Source organism: Vicia villosa, unplaced genomic scaffold (assembly GCF_029867415.1).
Source record: "Vicia villosa cultivar HV-30 ecotype Madison, WI unplaced genomic scaffold, Vvil1.0 ctg.004003F_1_1, whole genome shotgun sequence".
Classification (NCBI taxonomy): domain Eukaryota; kingdom Viridiplantae; phylum Streptophyta; class Magnoliopsida; order Fabales; family Fabaceae; genus Vicia; species Vicia villosa.
This window is the reverse complement of record NW_026706357.1, coordinates 118,535-141,248: the sequence shown is the minus strand read 5'-3', so window position 1 is coordinate 141,248 and position 22,714 is coordinate 118,535. Positions and strand designations below refer to the sequence as shown.

At 34.8% G+C, this 22,714-nt stretch overlaps 1 protein-coding gene across 3 annotated transcripts; it reads left to right on the top strand.

Moving 5' to 3' along the window:
* The first annotated feature begins 2,777 nt into the window (after positions 1–2,777).
* Positions 2,778–12,726, top strand: LOC131641744 (protein CELLULOSE SYNTHASE INTERACTIVE 1-like). Of its 3 annotated transcripts, none has more exons than XM_058912049.1 (8): positions 2,778–3,109; positions 3,301–3,452; positions 4,196–4,269; positions 4,658–7,718; positions 8,737–11,281; positions 11,401–11,855; positions 12,010–12,126; positions 12,237–12,726. In XM_058912049.1, the coding sequence occupies exons 3-8, from the start codon at positions 4,259–4,261 to the stop codon at positions 12,411–12,413; spliced, it is 6,366 nt and encodes a 2,121-aa protein (XP_058768032.1). In that variant the 5' UTR covers positions 2,778–3,109; positions 3,301–3,452; positions 4,196–4,258; the 3' UTR covers positions 12,414–12,726. The 3 variants fall into 3 exon arrangements, with proteins under 3 accessions (XP_058768032.1, XP_058768033.1, XP_058768034.1); XM_058912050.1 differs by having other exon boundaries at positions 2,778–3,146; XM_058912051.1 differs by having other exon boundaries at positions 2,781–2,937.
* The last annotated feature ends 9,988 nt before the right edge of the window (positions 12,727–22,714 follow it).

Here is a 22,714-nt window from a genome sequence, read left to right as displayed (position 1 = left end):
CAATGGTATATTGAAATGGTGAGACTTCTCTCCAAAAAATATCTGAGCTCAATATGGTTTAACAGAATAACCATTAACCTCTTGTGATTTTAACAGACTGATCATCTAACCTATAGTTTTATACGGGCTAACCGTGAACTTAATGGTAAGATCATTAATATTGAAGAACTTCTTCCTTTGAATGAACAAGGATTTATAATAGCCTTAAGGGTGTTAAATCATATTAACGATCTTCAATCTATCTAAATATTAATAAATGATCACACAATCCCCAACCAAAAATTTTAACGAGTTTAGCTTCCAACCACATATTTTTATCCCTAAATAGACTGTGTTCATCCAAGGTGCATAAACAACAACCTTGAAGAACTTAATACATAGCTAACCATCCAAAATTACATGAACATCTCACTCACAAAAATCTTTCCTCTCAAAAGCATTTGGCTATAATAACTAGTGAGAGAAAGTGAAAAATAAAAACTAGAGAGAGAGAGTGCGTGTCAATACACAAATCGAGTTCTGGATGAATTGAAATGAAATGAGAAATGAGGCCTCTATTTATAGGATTCAAATCCTCTAAAAGAGGAAACCTCATTAAATAAATTTGATCATTACTAATCAATTGAACCAACCGATTATATCATATAAAGGTAACAACTATGAGTTCTAAAATAGGTAAGATTTGATATACAGCCATTGCTAATCGCTTGGGTACATTCAAACACCTTAATCTTCAAAAATGCGTCAATATAATCGATTGGCATAATCGATTAGATCCAGTCAAAGTATATTTTTTGGCTTTTTGACTGTTCCCATTTCTTTCTATGCAACTTCTATATATCTTTCTTAATTAATTTCTTTTCCAAGGACATTTTTAAAATGGTTTTTAGTGTGTGTGTGCGCTTATAGCCAACTACTTCTATAAATACTTTTGCGTTTACAAAAGTTTTCACTCACTTACTAAATTTGAATAACTTCTCTAAGCATGTGTCTGATGTTTCCATTGTGTTGACACTTTACTTTGAGATCTCTAGAGGCTGTAGTCTGTTTGTTTGCCTTTGTCTGAACAACCTTTGATGTATGAGGCTTTATTTGAAACTCTGTCAATCCTTTATCAAACCCATAACTTGCATCTTTGGAGGTTCCACACCACTTATAGTCTTATTTCTTTGGTATACTTATATAATTTGGCCTAATAGTTTAATGACCATAATTTTGTCTTTTAAGAGTGAATAAGTGGGATGTTGCAAATTTGAATCCGCGCATCTACAATAAGATTTCTGTGCAACTACCAAAAAACTGAATTAATGAGAATATAAAGAATTCTTTTGTACAAAATTTATTACCAAAGACTTTACACATGTATATTCCATATGTAAGTATTATTTGATCTACTAATCACGTATTAGACTCTGCATTGGCGATAATTGATTATGTAAAATTGATTCCGATTAAAAGTGAGTTAAAGACAAAAAAATTATATTTAAATATATTTATGCAAAAATAAGCTGAACAATTAATTTTAATAAAAAATTATATATTAAAAATAAAAGATATTAAAATCAATTATACTGTTTGAGTTACATCCCACGTGTGCACCTCCTCATACGGGTGTAAGTGAGTCAGAAAAAAGTAAAATCGACAATCTAAATCAAACTAAACAGAGAAACTCTAATTTTTTGAAACCTCCAAACTGATGATTATAGTTATCATTTTTCGTGTTTCAAATTCTCTTCGTTAGTTTTTATCTCATTTTTTAATATTTTTTTGTTTCTTCTTCGTCAATGAAATTCCTTTTAATCTTGTTACAAAATAGTTTTGATGTGATCGCCTCTATGGCAAGTAAGGATCTCTCACTTAAGGATCCAGCGAATAGATCGCCTTTTCGGACGACAATAATCTCACTTAAGAATCCGGCGAATGGATCGCCTCTATGGTCGGCAAACATTCCTCTTAATCTCTATGTACGGAAACCTTTTGTTATTTCTGGTATGTTTTCTTCTTTATTGCTTTATATAGATTAAGTACCACTTATAAGTTGTGTGAAAAATAAAGTATGAAATAGATAAAAAGATTATATAAAATATATTATTTAAAAAAATAATAGCACAAAATATTTTAAAAAACATAATATGAAGAATACTCAAATTAATATAACGTTTAGAAAATAGAGCGATGTAAACGAATCAAACTAAATCAAATTAAATCAATTAGTTTTGTTCAATTTCATTTTTAAAAAAATACTAAAAATCAAATCAAACCAAACCCATAAAAATATGGGTTTTCTTAATCCACCCTATTGTTTTCTTATGCACCATGTGAAATTTCAAAAATGCCCATAAAAATCAAAAATATATTTCTAGTAGGCACTAAATAAGAAATTAATTTTCCCAGAAATACATTTTCGGGATGCATTCAAAGTTGCATTTCTGGTATGTTGATACACAGAAAGCAAGAAAAACAGACTAAAAATACACCAATTTCACAAACTCAAAATACCATAATTCAAACATTGATAACATAACATAAACAATACATTAAATTTTTTTTAACATAAACATAATAAATTTTTTAATATAAACAGAACGGAAATGCCCGTTTGCCACCCCTACTATCTCTTCATAGAATAATAACTACTACCTCAAGTTTCATTTATAAAAAAAGATTTTTTTAGATATATTGAATAAATAAATGTAGCATTGTTTAATATTCTCCAACTTTGTTTTTAGTGTATATATTTGTAGCATTGTTTTTAGTGTATATTTATTTACTCCTTGATCTCTTTAAGTGTAGTGAATGTGAAGCCGACTCCAACCTGTCAGCTAAAAAGCTCCGAGCTTCGACTTGGCAGTTGTCGGTGGACCGATCAGATCCAGTCACTCCTTACTGTAACATCTTCCATAACATCATCAACATAGAAATTAGTAACATAGAAACGTAAGACACAATCAAATTACTCCCAAAGTTAAAACTAAAGCTACTACTATATTTTTCTTTCTCTTTCTCCTACCTAAACCAAAGGGTCTTGTTCTTCTAATCTCTCTCTTCTTATCTTCTACCAAAAATCCATTTCAATTGACACAGATTGATGCATTTCATTCCACTCAAGGTTCCAAATTTGCATTGCTTACTTCTATTTCTACTCAGTACTTTCATCATACACTTAACTTGCATTACTATTTCAGTGCTATTTTGGATCAGATTGTTGTTTTTGCATTGATGATTTGTTTCTGCTTCAGATTTTGTGATTTACATTCTAATTCATGTTTTTGACTTGGCTTATTTGTGTGTTTTGAGTAGGAAGAGCCTTTGAAGAGTGTCTCTTCAGTGTAGATCTGAACGAGGTTCTCATCAATTTTGACTGAAGTGAAGAGAAGAAGAACAAGCTGGCTACCACACTATCATCTTGGAGGCTTGCGGCCAATGGCGGCAGCCATGCTTCCACTGATCTGGTTGGTACCTTCATACATAAAAATTTCTTTTTTTTTTCCTTCATACAATTTGGGATTCGTGAAGTTTGAAACTTTAACAAGGTTATGGTATGATCAGTGTTAGCATGTAGTATGCAATTTATGGATCTTATTATTAATTGGTTACATCTGGATATTATCTGTATAATTCAGATTGGTTTTCTGCTAGACTAGATGCTTGACAATGTTAGAAAGTTTAAAGAAAATATTAGATTTTATTCAGCAATATAGTCCCCACTTTCCTGCTACTTATCTTAAATTTGTCCCTTAGAAACATATCTGTGATAGTTTTGTAGATTGAGAGAAGTACAGTTATGAGAAAATGACAAGAAATATTTATTGTAGAATAGATCACATTAGCAACTGTACATCTCATGCTGGGGAAAAACATTCATTATAGAATATCAGTTTGTTGGGTGGGGAAAAACTGGAAAATATTTAATTTTCTTGATTAGGAATATGATCATAAAGTTGTAATATACATTGGTTTACGTTTGCCCGTTAGAACCTGATCTCCTGTTTTATCTCCTCTTTCTTATAGAACACATTACTTAGTTTTTCACCCCTCACTGGCTTTGTGAGTAGGACAGAGAAAAAAAGAAGTAAAAGGATATCTTTTTATATTATAGCCATGGTTCTGTATTTGTTATTTTAATATTTTAGTTGAAGTATTAAGAAATATATGAAGACATATTGTTTAATATTCTCCACCTTTGTTTTTTCAGGAAAGGAATGGTGACGGGAAGGCTCAAGATTCAGAGCCTCCAACTCCCCATTCGGTTTTGAAAATGGGATTGAGGTTGGTTTTATGTTACAACTTCAAATATACCTTTTTTTTCTTCATACATGAGTAATTTTGAATCTAATAAAATCAATGATTAATTACATCCAATGTGTCCCAAATGTAAAATGTAACTTCTTTTAGTTGATACATTTTTTGCATTAGTGTTTATTCTTCTGTTTGCAGCCAAATAAGGCACGTGTTTAACACACATGTGGGTACCTCTTGGATTAGTGGTATTATCAAAAGTAAAATATTTTTTTGTTAAAGAATATTATATCATAGAAGATAACTATCTGCATTAAGAATCATCTGAATTTAATGCTTTGATTTAAGAACTATCAATAATAAAATTTGTGTGCACCAAATTTTGGCATTTTACGTTCTTACCTGGTTGCACTTGCAGAGATCGTAGTAGCAGCATGGAGGATCCAGATGGGACATTGGCTAGTGTTGCCCAATGCATTGAGCAGCTGCGCCAGAGCTCGTCATCTGTGCATGAGAAAGAGTATTCCTTAAGGCAGTTATTGGATCTTATAGATATGCGTGAAAATGCCTTTAGTGCTGTTGGATCTCACTCCCAGGCAGTTCCAGTGCTTGTTTCTCTTCTCCGGTCAGGTTCGTTGAATGTGAAGATCCAGGCAGCAACTGTTTTGGGATCACTTTGTAAAGAAAATGAACTGAGGGTGAAGGTCTTGCTTGGAGGCTGTATTCCTCCATTGCTTGGTCTCCTGAAATCCAGTTCTACTGAAGGGCGAATTGCCGCTGCAAAGACTATATATGCTGTCTCTCAAGGTGGCGCAAAAGATCACGTTGGTTCCAAAATATTTTCAACTGAAGGAGTAGTACCCGTGCTTTGGGAGCAGTTGCGAGCTGGCCTGAAAATCGAAAATGTAGTTGAAAGTTTATTGACAGGAACATTGAAAAATCTCTCCAGCAGTGCTGAGGGATTCTGGAGCTCAACAGTTCAATCTGGAGGAGTGGACATATTAGTGAAGTTATTGGCAACAGGGCAGCCTAGCTCTTTAGCCAGTGTTTGCTTTTTACTTGCTTCTGTAATGATGGAGGATGCATCGGTTTGTTCGAAGGTGTTGAGTGCAGAGGTGACTAAACAACTTTTGAAACTGTTAGGCCCCGGTAATGAAGACCTTGTTAGAGCTGAAGCAGCTGGTGCTCTTAAATCTCTATCTTCTCAGTGCAAAGAGGCGAGGCGGGAGATAGCCAGTTCTAATGGCATTCCTGCTCTGATCAATGCTACCATAGCTCCTTCGAAAGAATTCATGCAGGGTGAGTGTGCTCAAGCATTACAAGAGAATGCTATGTGTGCTTTAGCAAATATCTCTGGTGGTTTGTCTTATGTCATATCTAGCCTTGGTCAAAGCCTCGAGTCATGCTCTTCTCCAACACAAATTGCCGACACTTTAGGAGCTATAGCATCAGCTCTTATGATATATGATAACAAGGCCGAATGTACCAAACCATCAGATCCTTTGGTGGTTGAAGAGACGTTACTCAAACAATTCAAACCTCGGTTGCCTTTCCTTGTGCTAGAACGGACCATTGAGGCTCTAGCTAGTTTATACGGTAATTCCGTACTCTCAACTAAACTAGCAAACTCCGACGCAAAACATTTGCTTGTTGGTTTGATAACAATGGCTGCCAATGAAGTGCAAGATGAGCTTATAAAAGCTCTGTTGACACTGTGCAAAAGTGAAGGCAGTCTATGGCGGGCACTTCAGGGTCGTGAAGGAGTTCAACTATTGATATCTCTTCTCGGCCTTTCATCAGAACAGCAGCAAGAATGTGCAGTTGCATTGCTTTGCCTTTTATCTAATGAAAATGATGAAAGTAAATGGGCAATTACTGCTGCTGGTGGTATACCTCCGCTTGTTCAAATTTTGGAGACAGGATCTGCAAAAGCAAAGGAAGATTCGGCAAGAATCCTTAAGAATTTGTGCAATCATAGTGAAGATATACGTGCTTGTGTTGAAAGCGCAGATGCTGTTCCTGCATTGTTGTGGCTATTGAAAAACGGAAGTCCTAATGGGAAGGATATTGCAGCAAAGACCATAAATCATTTAATTCATAAATCTGATACTACAACTATTAGTCAGCTTACAGCATTATTGACTAGCGACCTTCCTGATTCGAAAGTATATATTTTAGATGCTCTGAGAAGTATGCTTTGTGTTGCTCCTCTTAGCGACATTTTACGTGAAGGTAGTGCCGCCGGTGATGCATTTGACACTGTGATAATGTTATTGAGCTCTACCAAGGAAGAAACTCAGGCAAAATCTGCATCAGTTCTGGCTGAAATTTTCGAAGCAAGGAAAGATTTGCGTGAAAGTAGCGTTGCTGTCAGAACTCTTTGTTCAGCCATGAAATTGCTTAATATTGAATCCGAAAGTATCCTAATGGAGTCCTCAAACTGCCTGGCTTCAATATTTCTTTCCATAAAAGAGAACAAGGATGTAGCAGCTCTTGCTAGAGATACATTGACCACCCTAGTTGCTCTAGCTAACTCTTCAGTTTTGGAAGTGGCAGAGATGGCTATAGGTGCTGTAGCGAATCTTATTTTGGATACTGAAATAGCAAAGAAAGTTGTTCTAGAAGAAGTTATCTTGCCTGCCACCCGAGTATTACGTGAAGGCACAAACTCTGGAAAAACCCGTGCTGCAGCAGCTATCGCTCGCCTCTTACATTCTCAGAAAGTTGATAATGCTGTTACTGATTGTGTGAATCGCGCCGGCACTGTTCTTGCATTAGTGTCCTTTTTGGACTCTTCTATCAATGAATCTGTTTCCACATCAGAGGCTCTAGAAGCACTTGCCATTCTTTCCAGGTCAGAAGAGACTGGTGCAAATATTAAACCAGCATGTGCAGTTTTAGCTGAATTCCCTCAAAGCATAATCCCAATAGTACTCTGCATTGTTAATTCAACACCGACATTGCAAGATAAAACAATTGAGATTTTATCTCGATTGTGTAAAGATCAGCCTGTTATTTTAGGAGATACTGTTGCATCTGCCTCTGGATGTATATCTTCAATAGCTAAGAGGGTAATTAATTCCTCAAATGTAAAAGTCAAAATTGGTGGAGTTGCGCTTCTTATTTGTGCTGCAAAACTAAATCATCAGAGACTGGTGGAGAATATCAATGTATCAAACTTGTCTGCCAACCTTATTCAGTCTCTAGTTGATATCCTTATCTCTACACAGTCTTCTTTTGGTAATCATGGTGATGATGATGACAAGGAATCCATCAGCATATGCAGGCGTACACAAGAAGAGGCCAACGGCCGGGAATCCAACACTGGAACTTCCATTATATATGGTGTTGACTTAGCTATATGGTTGCTATCTATTCTTGCCTGTCATGATGAAAGAAATAAAGCTGCTATAATGAAGGCTGGAGCAATTGATGTTCTTGCCGACAAGATCTCAAATTGTTACTCACAGTATTCTCAGGTATTCAAGCAACTTTTACCTATCTATGGAGAAAAGTGAAACAGGCAGTCCATCTGACTCTGATATTAGTTATTACTTGATAGGGAAGAATTATATCTTAACTCTTCCAACTCCCCCCATTTGAATTTTTTGTCTAAAATCAGCTTTAGTACACCGAGTTTTTAATTATTACTTGCAGCTACCAAGTTTCAGAACTTCTGTAATCTAGCATTGCATTTGATCATTTTCTCACTTAAATTGCATAGAATTTACTAAGGTGACTTTTTTTCATCTTCTGAAACATATTAGTTGGAGATATTATAGTATTTATAGAGTAGAAGACATTATGGATTTTTATCGTGCACAGTAGAAAACCAAGAGAATCAAATGAGTTAATAGGATGAGACAACAAGAAGTATTTAAAAAAGTGAGGGAGACTGTGAAGAAAGAAAAGAGTCAAAGTATTAATGTTATATTGTATATACTAATATTTTTTAATATCAGTATCTTTTTTGAAAGCTTTTTAAACAAAAAATATAATAAAATATGCATTTTTATTTATAAAATATATTAATTGTGCCCCAAAGTTGAGCAATTTGTTTGAGTAAAAAAAATCTAAAACAAAATATGATCGTCTTTCACCTTCATTCATCCATCAACTATCAAATATGCTAAAAATGTTGTAATTACATTTAATGTGTTTAAACCCACATTGATCATCATTACTTCAACACATATTTAACCCATATTGATCATCATTACTTCAACACATATTTAACCCACAGTGATGATCATTACTTCAACACATTTTTTGGGACACTTATCAGAGTTTTGAAAGATGTGTTGTATGGGTGTTGGACATGAGATGAGCTCTGATTTTTCCTAGTAAATATTCACTTATTTGCACATAAATGCATCCTTAGTTTTAATAGTGAAAAATGCACGAAACCTCTTAAGGTGTGAAATAGTAAGACCACAAATTACTCTACTTTATGTTATATGTGTATATAAACTTTGCTTCTTTATGGTGAACATGCAGACTGAATACAAAGAAGATAGCAGCATGTGGATTTGTGCTTTGTTGTTGGCAATATTATTTCAAGACAGAGATATCATACGGGCACATTCAACCATAAAGTCTTTACCGGCACTTGCCAATTTATTGAAGTCAGATGAATCGGCGAACAAATATTTTGCTGCACAATCAATAGCGAGCCTTGTTTGCAATGGTAGCAGGGGAACACTTCTGTCTGTGGCGAATTCTGGGGCAGCAGGCGGACTTATCTCTTTGCTTGGCCGTGCTGATACTGATATGCAGAATCTTCTGGAATTGTCAGAGGAGTTTGCTTTGGTGCGTTATCCTGATCAAGTGGCTCTAGAGAGGTTGTTTAGAGTTGATGATATAAGAGTTGGTGCTACTTCTCGAAAGGCAATTCCTGCCCTAGTTGATCTTCTCAAACCAATTCCGGGTCGCCCAGGGGCACCATTTTTAGCTCTCGGGATTTTGACTCAGCTTGGCAGAGATTGTCCGTCAAATAAGACTTTAATGGTAGAATCTGGGGCTTTAGAGGCTCTTACAAAGTATCTTTCCCTTGGTCCACAAGACGCAACCGAAGAAGCTGCTACAGATCTGCTAGGAATTCTCTTTAGTAGTGCTGATATACGAAAACATGACTCTGCATTTGGTGCTGTTAACCAACTTATAGCTGTCCTACGATTAGGAGGAAGAGCTGCAAGGTTTAGTGCTGCAAAAGCATTGGAAAGTTTATTTTCTGCTGACCACATTAGAAATGCTGAGATTGCTCGACAAGCTATTCAACCCTTGGTAGAAATTCTTAACACTGGTTCAGAAAAGGAGCAGCATGCTGCAATTGCTGCATTGATTGGGTTACTGAGTGAAAACCCATCTAAAGCACTTGCTGTTGCAGATGTTGAAATGAATGCAGTGGATGTTCTTTATAGGATCCTTTCGTCGAATTGTTCAATTGACCTGATAGGGGATGCTGCTGAGTTATGTTGTGCTCTTTTTGGAAATACAAGGATTCGGTCCACAGCGGCTGCTACACGATGTGTTGAACCACTAGTCTCTCTCCTTGCAACCGAGTTCAGTCCTGCTCATCATTCAGTTGTTCGGGCGTTGGATAGGCTCGTTGATGATGAGCAACTGGCTGAATTAGTTGCCACACACAGTGCAGTTGTCCCTCTTGTTAGTCTACTGTCTGGTAGAAACTTTGTACTTCACGAGGCCATTTCCAGAGCTCTGGTCAAGTTAGGAAAAGACAGACCTGCTTGTAAAATGGAAATGGTAAAAGCTGGAGTCATTGAAAGCATACTTGACATCTTACACGAAGCACCTGATTTTTTGTGTGCAGCTTTTGCAGAACTATTGCGTATATTAACAAATAATGCTACCATAGCTAAAGGACCATTGGCCGCCAAAGTTGTTGAACCCTTGTTTTTGTTGTTGGCAAGGCACGATTTTGCACCCGACGGACAGCACAGTGCAATGCAGGTTTTGGTTAATATCGTAGAACATCCACAGTGCCGTGCTGACCATTCATTGACTTCTCGCAAAGCTATTGAACCACTTATCCCTTTGCTTGATTCACCGATATCAGTAGTGCAACAGTTGGCTGCTGAGCTGCTTTCACATCTTCTCCTAGAAGAACACTTTCAGAAGGATCCAGTGACACCGAAAGTAATTGCCCCTCTAATAAGAATTCTCAGTTCCGGTATACCTTTATTGCAGCAGAGAGCTGTAAAGGCGCTAGTTAGTATTGCACTGACATGGCCAAACGAAATTGCCAAAGAGGGTGGTGTTGTTGAGATTTCCAAAGTGATATTGCAAGCTGATCCTTCGCTTCCACATGCTTTATGGGAATCCGCTGCATCTGTTTTGTCAAGTATTCTGCAATTTAGCTCAGAATTCTACTTGGAAGTGCCCGTTGCTGTGTTGGTGAAGTTGCTTCGATCTGGCTCAGAGAGCACAGTTATCGGTGCGTTAAATGCGCTTCTGGTTTTGGAAAGTGATGATGGAACTAGTGCAGAATCTATGGCCGAAAGTGGTGCAATAGAGGCTCTCTTGGAGCTCCTAAGAGCTCACCAGTGTGAGGAAATCGCTGCACGACTCTTAGAAGTATTGCTGAACAACGTTAAGATCAGAGAAACAAAAGTTACTAAATCAGCCATCTTACCGTTATCACAGTATCTCTTGGACCCGCAAACCCAAGCACAACACGCAAGGTTATTGGCAACTTTGGCCCTTGGGGATTTGTTCCAGAACGAGGCTCTTGCTCGAACAGGTGATGCGGTTTCTGCTTGTCGTGCTTTAGTGAACGTTCTTGAAGACCAACCGACAGAAGAAATGAAAGTTGTAGCCATATGTGCTTTGCAAAATCTTGTGATGTACAATCGATCAAATAGAAGAGCGGTTGCAGAGGCCGGTGGTGTTCAGGTTGTATTGGATCTGATAGGTTCAAGTAATCCTGAAACTTCTGTTCAGGCTGCAATGTTTATTAAACTTCTGTTCTCAAACAATACTATTCAAGAGTATGCTTCTAGCGAAACTGTTAGAGCAATCACTGGTGAGATATACTATGATACTCTAATAATACATCAAAGTATTCTAAAATATATTAATATCACGTCTCTTCAGATTTTACGTGTTTAAGTATGGTCTAAAACTTGTTTGGTGTTCTTGCAGCTACTATTGAAAAAGATTTATGGGCGAGTGGAACTGTGAACGAAGAATATCTGAAAGCATTAAATTCTTTATTTAGCAACTTTCCACGACTAAGAGCAACCGAACCGGCAACTCTTAGCATTCCCCATCTGGTAACATCCTTAAAGACAGGTTCAGAGGCTTGTCAGGAAGCTGCCTTGGATGCACTTTTCCTGCTCCGACAAGCTTGGTCAGCATGTCCTGCAGAAGTATCAAGAGCTCAGTCAATTGCAGCTGCAGATGCTATTCCCTTCTTGCAGTACTTAATTCAGTCTGGCCCGCCTCGGTTTCAGGAGAAGGCAGAATTTTTATTACAGTGTTTGCCAGGGACATTGGTGGTGATTGTCAAGCGCGGTAACAATATGAAACAGTCTGTTGGAGTCCCTAGTGTTTACTGCAAGATTACACTTGGCCATAATCCCCCGAGGCTAACCAAGGTCATTTTTTGTTTTTTTATGTTTTCACTTTTCAAACTTACCTATTTTCTTTCAATTTTTTTCATGTTTTGCTATGAAACTTTTTTTGAGTACACATCGTCGCTGGAATTTGGATATACTAAATTACTGATATTGATGATGATGTGCTGATCAGGTGGTCTCAACGGGCCCTAATCCGGAGTGGGACGAGAGCTTTACATGGTCTTTTGAGAGTCCTCCAAAAGGCCAAAAACTTCATATTTCTTGCAAAAACAAGAGCAAAGTGGGAAAGGTAAGTGCAATTGAAAACTAATTATTGCAGTATATAGAGTATGAGTTCTCAACTTCAACTATCTAGCTTTTACACTTTCACTTAACGCTTATATTGCAATTTGTCGACAGAGTAAATTTGGGAAAGTAACAATCCAAATTGATCGAGTGGTAATGCTTGGAGCCGTAGCGGGCGAATACACTCTATTGCCTGCAAGTAAAAGTGGACCCCCAAGGAATCTAGAAATTGAGTTTCAATGGTCTAACAAAGCAACTGATACAGCAACTGATACAAATCAGCAGCCTTAGGGGACAAGATGTGAAGTAAAGTTTTGGATTTTGTTTTTTTTCTCAAAGAAACCATGTGTATATAACAGTTGTTCATTTTACTTTTTGTTCGATAGTTGAAAACAGAATATTTTCCTTTTTTCATAATATTCTTTTGTAACTTGATCCTTCATTTCCTAGGATAAACACTAGGGGGTACGAAGATCATGCTTGCTTTGTGTTTCTTGTATGATTCTTTTTCTGTGTGGTTCTGTGCTTTTGTTTGGAACTGTGCAAGTACAACTTTGATGTATAATAACATAGATATAAAGATTGCGTGTGTTTTACATATAAATTTCATTAATATTTTTTTTTGACAGTAGCATGAAATGACAAACTAACAAAGTGCATTATAATGCATTAAAGTAAAGGGAAAATGGTCCCTAAGTTTCTAACAACTATAAGAGATTGCCCTATAGGGAATTTCATGAATATTGCATTGCATAATATCTCACCTAATTCTTCTGCAACTTGCAACGTATAGTATATTAAGAAGAATAGATACTATGCTTAATGAGTTCATCATGTATATAAATGTGTCTATAATACTCCATCCTCTTGCATATATTTAGGAAAATGATGTTTAGTGTGACAGAAAATACAAACGAAAAGCACAAAAGTTATGTGAATAATAGTGTGTGTTTTATTGTTTCTTAAACGACAAAATGATTGATAGGATAAGTGGTTTACAAGATTGTGTTTTTTCTCTTTAGAAAATTAGCCAGTGGACCAACTTGATTTCTTTGGGCAATTTGATGACTTAAGATTTAGGATTTTCTGTTTGCACGTGTACGTCACATATGTGATGTCTACTTGTATAATTCATTCCTACTTCGCCAAAGATGATGTGCTAAGATTTTTCTCTTTCTTAAGTAGCACACTTGATGAAAAAGATCAAAATTAAGGATGTGATATTGTTGGGTCATGATGGGCTCCATGAATTATTTCATTGGTCTTTAAAAGATATGACTTATATATCAACCTCTAAGATCCGGGGTTGCCTTATCACTTTTAGTGGTGAAGATCCATCTTTATTAAATTTGAAAATATCTTTGAAATAATATGAACCCATACATATCAAAATATTTTATGTGTGTCATTTCAATTTTGAAAAAAAAAACATATATCATAAGAGTCATTTCTATTTTAAAAAAAAATAGTAAGAAAGTTAATCTGGTGAGTCCGTTGGTTAACTTTCAGACTAACTATTATTTACAGTTTGAACTAATGATAGTGTATTTATTTCACAATTTAGGGGAAATATGGAAGTTAAATTCCATACTAACCCTTAGAATAATAAATTTTTCTCTTAGGGCAATAATTTTGTGATAAATTTGACATATTTTGGTAAACTTTATATTTTAAGCAATTTATACAAAGTATATATAATTGTCATTCAATCAAACCATACTGTTATGCAATTCAATCAAAATATCATATATAAAATGAAATGTAAATCATACGTCTATCACAAATATACACCCCAGAAATAAAAATGATCAAAATACAAAAAAAAAAAGAAGAACTAGTGAGTATATTTGACCCCCTGGTTCCTCCTTTGCCTCATGTACTGCAAGACATGTCGTACCTCGACTATCATAGTCTCTATAGTGGCCCTCCCAAAAGCGTCTTCCTCTAACTCCCCTCTCTTAATGTCCGCTCTTCTAGTAGTCACAATACGCTGACAGGTCGACAACACATTAACAACATGGTCCTCTCTAGTCCGTTCCTCTTATAATATCTCCTAATGAGTTGACTAAGCGAATATCCCTCTACATCTCGTGTCATGTAAGAGTGTGACACTCTAAAAAATCATTTGATGTAGTCGAATATAGTACTCCATGGTTGAGGAGCTGACATACTAAATACATCCTTTGGGACCAAATGATCATGGTAATTCACAAAGATCTCATTAACATCTTTGTGGCGAATTGTGGGAGGAACAACAACGGTGGGGGCTCTAGGAATATTCTGCAGATACCCGTACTAGCGCATGACTTGCTCAGGTTGATGCGGATACACCAGTCATGACACACATGCCAGTTATCCTGAGTAACATGATTTCTCATTGAAGGGGGGTGTCTCACGGTGATTGTCGTACTGTGTGAATTTATTTATTATGTCGAGACGTAGTCAAGATAAACTCTTAACGAATTGATGGCCTAATTCCCTATAAGTGGGATGAAAGAGAAAACACGTGGCAAAACGTCGTTGTAGTCATCCACCTATGCCTAACTGGAAAGACATGGAAATTGCTGGAGGATCCAAGCCTAACAATGGCTCAGATAAAGTATTAGTAACGATGTAACACAATTTTTATGAAATAGTAACAGTAAATATACAAATATATTACCGTAAATAAGGCGTTGCTTGTTGTCATTTGTCTACTCTTTCGTAAATAAGCTTTACCTAACTTGGAGTAGAAGTAAACCAAATGAGAGGCTCTACAATTGTACATATGAATCCTCTCCAAGTTAATGAAGTATCTCAGGTAGATGACATTGATATATTATGCATTTTTATTCACAAATAAGGACATGTCAACTAGATATATAAGGTATGACCTTAATGCACATACTCAATGACGTGGTTCCTGTGCATCATCTCCATAAGCCTTAATTGCCGCATTCAAGTGGTATTTGTGCAACCTCTCCAAAAATCCAAACATGACATGACATCCTTTAGTGTCATCTATCTATCGCTGGGTATCATCTGGATATCTCCCAAATATTGCACCATCATGTCCAATGCATCAAGTCTAATGATTTTGGAGTAACTTAATAATCTTCTAGTGATTGGGAGATGTATGAGGGATGACACATTATCAAATGTGATGCATATTTCACTAATTGGAAGATGAAATAATGACATCTCTGAGTGTCATCTCTCCACGAAAGAAGACAACAAACCATAGTTAGTATAAGTATATTAAGTCCTTCACAAATATTACAACCCAAATAGCTCCACGACATCCTAAAACCATGGTTCATCACGTTGCGATAACTTTAAAATCTTTCTATCGTGGTTGATTCATTTTAATGACTTACGGTGATGTAAAAAAACATCATAATCAGAAAGTTCAAATATTATAACACATATGTTTAAAATAATAAGTACAAATTTATTTTACCTCGTTATCTCACACGTTCCTAGAAGGATGGTCAACATACATATAAAGTAGTGACGTGTCTGAGGGGCCTCCTGGAAAAATACCAGGAACAAAAGCAGCAAATTGGACTTATGGGGAATCATGGATAACAAAAGGAGACTCATGTCTCCAGGAGGACGATGCTGGAGACACGGACACTCTGGAAGATGATGCTCATGCATCAAATTACGTGGCACCAACATCAGACGATAAGGTCTAGCTTTTTCCCTCTAAACGAAAGCATGCTGAACCAATCTACCATGTCTCAATCTTTCTTGGTTGTCAATTTTTTTACCTTTAATTAAACTAGTAAACATATCATAATCAAATAAGTCAAACCAAGGAGACATAATAGAAAAATCAAACAAGCAATGCATATCAGGAAAATTCCGAAGTTAACTTCCGTACCAGCTAAAATATAAAAACACATAAATAGAGCATGCAAACATTCTATAAATTGCAAACATCCAAAAAATCTAAATGCATGCCTCACTAAACAACCAAATATGCGTCCTAATGTACCATAAACAACCTATTATACATTTAACTTCAAATTAATGCATCACAAAAGAAAAGAAATAAAAGAAAAAAAGAAACTTATCGAACGTGAGAAGTCGGTGATTTGCAATTAAATAAAGTGGATTAGAGGTTGATTGATGTTTTAATCTTGAATGCAATGTAGTAGAAGTAACGAACTTGGTATGGAAGGAAAAGGAAATAGGGAAGGTCTGACACGTTTATATAAATCAAATTGGCCCGAACATTAACCTTCGTAAAAAAAGGACATTAACCTTTGTTCCGTGTTGGACAACGGCCTAATAAGATAAGCCCCACTTATCATGTCCGCTCCATTGAGCCCAAGGTATAAATACATTCACAAGGGGTTCTCAGGTACACAATCTCTAATCTCGACTTTCATTATGTTTATCTTGAACCCTAGACTGACTTGGGTGTTGGTGTGCTAACCATGCAGACACCTTCTTTTTGGTCCACCGAACTAGAAATTAGCAATGCTAATACAAGATCAACATCTCTAATTTGAGAAGCATCAAGATTGCAACCTTCAGTCTGAAGTGGTGCATCACTAAATCACTTAGGAAGCTTTGCTCCATCGTAGCTTCAACCATCTTCTCCATTTCTGGTTCCACAACATAATAATGACGCCATATGTGAAAATCGACTTCTGATTCCTACAATTTCCATGAGGTCAAGCCCGATTCTCAGATTTGGAATTCGAAAGCGTATCTGATGAAGAAATCGAGGTCTCACGAAGTCAATATCTCAAATCTACGACATTTGGATTCATCAAACTTTGATCCAACTCCGATCGATCATTCATCTGAATCTCAAGCCACAGTGAGAAGACACTAGTATATTTCCTCAAGCCTGGATTCAGATCTATGGAGTTATGACCAGTCAGGCTTAGTTTTAGTATAAATGGGGTAGGAATCTTGATCTCTAACTCCCACCAAGGATGGTTGATAGACCCTCTCAGATCCAAATTCAGATTCACTGAGCAAGGATCGATCATGTTACATTTCTCCTCCAACCGAATAGAGTTTTAGGTATGTCTCTACTGAAGAAGTCCTTAGATAAATCTTCTCAAATCGGAGTTAGTATTCATCACGAATCTAGATAAATATAGAAAGAACCGCTTCCGAGAAGTGTTGTTGCACGGATGCTACCGAGACTTGTGAAAAGATGTTTTTTATCTATCTTGGATTAAGTTTTAATGAATAATAAAACCTTTTCATTGAAGAAAGATCAAAGAAGAAAAATATTGAAATTAAGTATCAAGTTTGCATAAATTTTTGGATTTAATAGAATTAGATCATAGACCAAGGTAGAATGTGCAATTCATAGTTTATAAGCTTTAGTTTCTTAAAAAATTTCATCTAAACTCTTCTAAGTTTGCCATAACTTTGTTGCATGTTTCACATTCAAAAGCTTTTTTACTTAGTCAAATTTTCAAGTTTTTGACTAGGTAAATCAATTTACCGATATATGTAAATTTGTTTACATTCTCTTTGCCAAAACAATTTTGTGAAAATTTTGAGAAGGTAGATTTGTTTTCCTCATGAGTAAATCGATTTACCTAGTGCAAAATTTCAAATTTTTGTACAGTGCAAGGAAGCTAAATCTGTTTACCTCTACAACTTGTGGAAAAGTTCCAAACTATTGTCATACATTTTCCTTGTACACATTCATCATACCTTTATCAAATCAATGTCAATTGATCATGAATATTTTCTAAGCGTTGTCATGAATCAAAATTACCTCTTTCAAAAAATGATTTTAAAATAATTCTTACTGGTTTTTCAAGTGTTCATACAAAAATGACTTAAAAACTTTTATTGCATAATTTTCATCCATTGAGAAAAAAGTTTCATAAACCCTTTAACACTTAATGTTTATATATTCTTGAATTTTTCATTCAAAGAGAAAATTAAATTTCAAGATATTGGAAAGCATCCCAAAGTGTTTGTATTCATTTTTATCTATTTGATGTATTTTATTCACTAAATGTGTGGTGATTTTATCTGTAAGGGAAATGGTTGTACTTTCTACAAGTTTTTGCAAATAGGAAAGATTGCCTTTCTACTTGCTGGAAAAAGTATTTTAAAATGGGGTGATTCAAAGTCCAACATAGTTGTTGGTGTTTTTGTGAAATCAAAGAAGTAGTATGCTTCTTTGTTGTTGTTAGAAGATTGTAGGATAAGTCTTGGTGTGAGGCTTGTACAAAGATCTAGCAATTGTGAAAATCTTTCACGGGGTATGAGGGGATTAGATGTACTCTTGGTTGATAAGGGGAACTAGTATACATCTTTGTGTTCTTTATTTTACCGCATTTAAGTTTTGCACTTTACTTCATAAGTTCATTAACATATTTCTGAAAAAATAAGAACATAAGAACCATCACTTAAAAACTCTAAAAATCAGGAAAATCTTATTCACCCACTCTTAGATTACAATCTATACTTACTTGAATGTAATACTCGAGGCTGAAGAAGGCGAGGAGTGGTCGCCGAATTTACATTGGAATGAGAGGGATCCTGAGGTGTGCAGGAAAAGGGACGACATGGTTGAAGGAAGACTTATAAGGATTGATTGGTATTACCTATACCAACAAGATACATCTTCTTTTCGGTAGCCTAATAGATAAGATCTTCACAGTTAAGGAGACCTGACTTGGAGTAGTATTTGGATGGACGACCTTCTAGGAAGTTCCTCGGAAAACATGTGAGTGAGGAAGGCTCCAAGCGTTTCATTCTAACTCGAATCAGATGGCACCCTTAAGCGGCTGGAATCGAAGAAGGCTTCTTTGACTCTCTCAGTGTCTGGTAAAGCCATTAGGGCAACTGTTATGGACCAACCAAAGACTTAAAATGGCTAATGCTCAAATCAACTCGAATCCAATCCACATGACCCAAGGTATAAAATTTAGGTCACGTGAAATGCAAGGTACATTTTTTGATCTCCACTTTTAACTATTCTTGAATCTTGAATTGACGTAAGCGTTGAAGTGATAGCCTTGCGAGTCTACTCGCACTGCCGTATCAGAGTTCAACACCATCGATTCAGGATTTTACACAAAAAAACATACAATTCTGATTCCAGAACAGAACAGGTGCATTAAGCAATTCCAAAGGAAAACAACAACAATAAAGCCCAAAATTGAAAAGAAGCCCAAACAACAGAAAAGTTCACCCAAATTTCAATTAGATCTCAAATCAACAAAACCACTACCCCCATATCAAATTCAACTAAAAGAAACACCCAAAACCAAATATCAAAATCAATTTCAAAATCAAAACAATTCGCTAGGAATTAATCCAGATAATAGGGTTTTGAATCCAAACAAAAAAAGTACATGAGTTCACCTTTAATTTTACCTAAAAATCATTTTCATACTAAAATATTCTCTTTTCTTTCAATTTCTTTCACAATTGTTGAAACACCAATAAAAATATCATTGTTATGGACCATCTCATTATACCATATTTTTTAAACACCGATAAAATGAAGTTAATTGTTAACAAGAAGTTAAAAATTATTATTTAATAAGCAAATATGACGTGTAAAGAAAAATATGAGAAAAATGGCCAACATGGTTTTCCTAAAAATGGAACAAGAGGACAATTATTGGAATGGGACTGGTAAGCAGAGACATGAGAGGACGTTCCCTCCCCATTTCCTAAAGCCATTCCTTTCCTTTTTTTTTCCCTTAAAAAAGAATGTAAAGTCCAATAATGTATAAAGAAAATACAAAAAGATATTGATGATGCAGCTTTTCCCTTTTTATTGGTACACACATTTTCATCCTTCAAACATTTACAGGCTCTTATCTCCTATATACATCTTGAGGAAAAAAAATCTCACTTAAAATTATTTGGGTTATTGCTTTATAGTTCGTGCATCAAAAGCTTGTTATTGATGCATTATTTTGGGTTTTTTTTTTAACCTTTCTCTTTTGCACCCTACTTTTTTCAAAAGTGTGAACTTTTCTATTACCTATAAAAGCTTGATCGAAAAGGCTCATTTGGCTAAATTATTTAAATTGCTTCTTTTGGCTTCCTTTAAAATTATATCAGAAACTGTAGTTGTTGTTATGCTAGCTTTTGGTGAAAGATAATCCATACATACAATAAGTGCTATGTTTAGGGTGTGTTTGGATTGACGGTGGACAGAATTGATTCTAGTAGAATTGAGTTTAGTAGAATTGATTCTAGCAGAATTGAGTTTAACAGAATTGATTTATGTTTGGATACATTTTTGTAAAAGTGAGTTGAATAATAAATTACAGTGTAAAAATCATCCAGAATCAATTCTAGAGGCAGAAGCTACAAATTCTAGCTTCAAGTAGAATCAATTCTGGAGACAGAATCAATTCTACTTTTGTCAAACCAAACATCTTAAAATTACACAGAATTGATTCTACACCTCTAGAATTGCTTTTGGCCTTTTCAAAAGCCAAACCAAACATGCACTTAGTTAAAGAAGGGAAGAAATTTTAAATGTGTGAAATTTGGTAGAAGTGATCTTTTCTCATAAAATATCTCGATATTACATGTCTCATATTTGGGAGATTGTGTAGATTTTTTTTTTTTTATTTCATAAAATATTGAATCTTTAAATATTTTATATTTGGAGAATTGTGTACATATTTAATAAATCGGGTTAGATTCAAATTAAACAAAATCAGTCTCTATTTCAAACCTCCCCTTGGAATAAAACTGGATTAGTCCAACTTAATGGACTAAGCTGAACAGGCCGATTCAATGCCAACATACCTTGTTGACCGATATACTCTAACACATAGATAAAACATTTAAAAAGTATTAATGACCATAAAAGGCCGATCTTACACATATAAGCAATAGACTTTACTCTCATTAACTACCCTTCCGTAAACATGAAAATTAGGGGTGTTCGCAGGCCGGTTTGGTTTGGTTTTGGGAGAATTCGATCGATTAATATTAAATAGATTGGTTTGGATTTACAAATTTTTGCGGTAAATCCCAAACCGAACCAAAAAACAACGAGTTGGTTTGGGTTGGATTGATCGGGTAGATAAATAAATTCAAAAATATTTGAAAAAATAACTTATATATTTATAGAAATTAATTTCATAATAATATAAAAAATATAGTATTAATAGTGTTCAATTGTAAATATTAGACTAACAATTTTTCCCAAATAGATTCAAAAATATCTAACAAAAAAAATATCTAACATAGAGGCTTTTGAATCTATAACTATTCACTTGAGTTAATATGATAATGAGTAAGGGTATTCAAAACCAAACCAACCCGAAAGAAAATCGCAAACCAAACCAAACCAAATCGAAACCGCAAAAAACCGCATTTGATTCGGATTTATATGGGTCATATTTAACAAAACCGCATGGTTCAGTTTGATTTGCGGTTTATATTTTACAAACCGAATCAAACCACATTATGTTTTACTTAACTCACATTCAAACCAAACCTAAACCTATTATGCATTAGCCTTATGATTACGAACAACTTTCTCATTCTTACGCTTATGGTTTTAAATCTCTCATAGAATTATTGCACCATCTTCCTCACATACATCTTACCTCTTCTTCTCTAATCTTTACTAGCTTATATTCTTTCTTTTTCACCTTCTCATTTTTATGCAAATGTTCCCTCTTTCAATTTCATTTTTATCACACATTTCTTCTATAATCTCTCATCTCTTATGTTCTTTCATTTTCATCTTCACTAATCTCTCATCTCTTCTATTTTTTTTTTTGTTTCATTATAACATTTTTATACCATTTTATGCTATAATTTTATGTTTATTATTTCACTTTTGTCTAATCTAATTTATACATATTATGTGGGAAGTTGTTTTCTAAATATGATGAGTTTTATTGTAATTTGGTAGTATATGAATGACTAAATATAAAGTTATGTTGTCATCTATATGTGTATGTACGACTCAATAAAATATTTGTAAAAAACTGAACAACCGAATCGAACCAAACCGTATTGGTTTGGTTTGGTTGGATCCTATATGCATATATAGTCTGGCCTATTTAGCCTTTGTTATAATATATATATATATATATATATATATATATATATATATATATATATATATATATATATATATATATATATATATATATATATATATATATATATATATATATATATATATATATATATAGGTTTGCATATTTAACAATTTTTTTTAAATATATATGCACATATAGATCAACTTATTTAGCATATTTTTAATATATATAAAAATATAGGCCGACCTATAAGGTTTCATAGAATTTTTTAATAGCCTAGTCTAACTTATGTAATTTAATAATTTTAAAATAAAATTAAACCTGATCTTTTTATTAAATTGGTCTGATCTGACCTGACCTTAAGTAAGTTAGGTTACATGTCACTGTAGACCGGTCTGGTCTGAATTATTTCCACCCCTAACTACTTTCCTACTTTCTTATAGTACTAGTGTATTCTAACTTTTAAAGCAAAACTATAGTTAACTATCACCATTAATTAGACTGGTTGTATTGCATTAGTATTAAGTATAGCTAAGTACCAAAGAGGTGGTATCGATGGTTTTGTCCATGTGCATATCCACTATCTATATT

Excerpts from the sequence above, each read along its gene's own strand:
- LOC131641744 (XM_058912049.1), top strand. Across the intron at positions 7,719-8,736 it reads GTTACTCACAGTATTCTCAG|ACTGAATACAAAGAAGATAG; the intron begins GTATTCAAGCAA and ends GTGAACATGCAG. Across the intron at positions 11,856-12,009 it reads ATCCCCCGAGGCTAACCAAG|GTGGTCTCAACGGGCCCTAA; the intron begins GTCATTTTTTGT and ends TGTGCTGATCAG.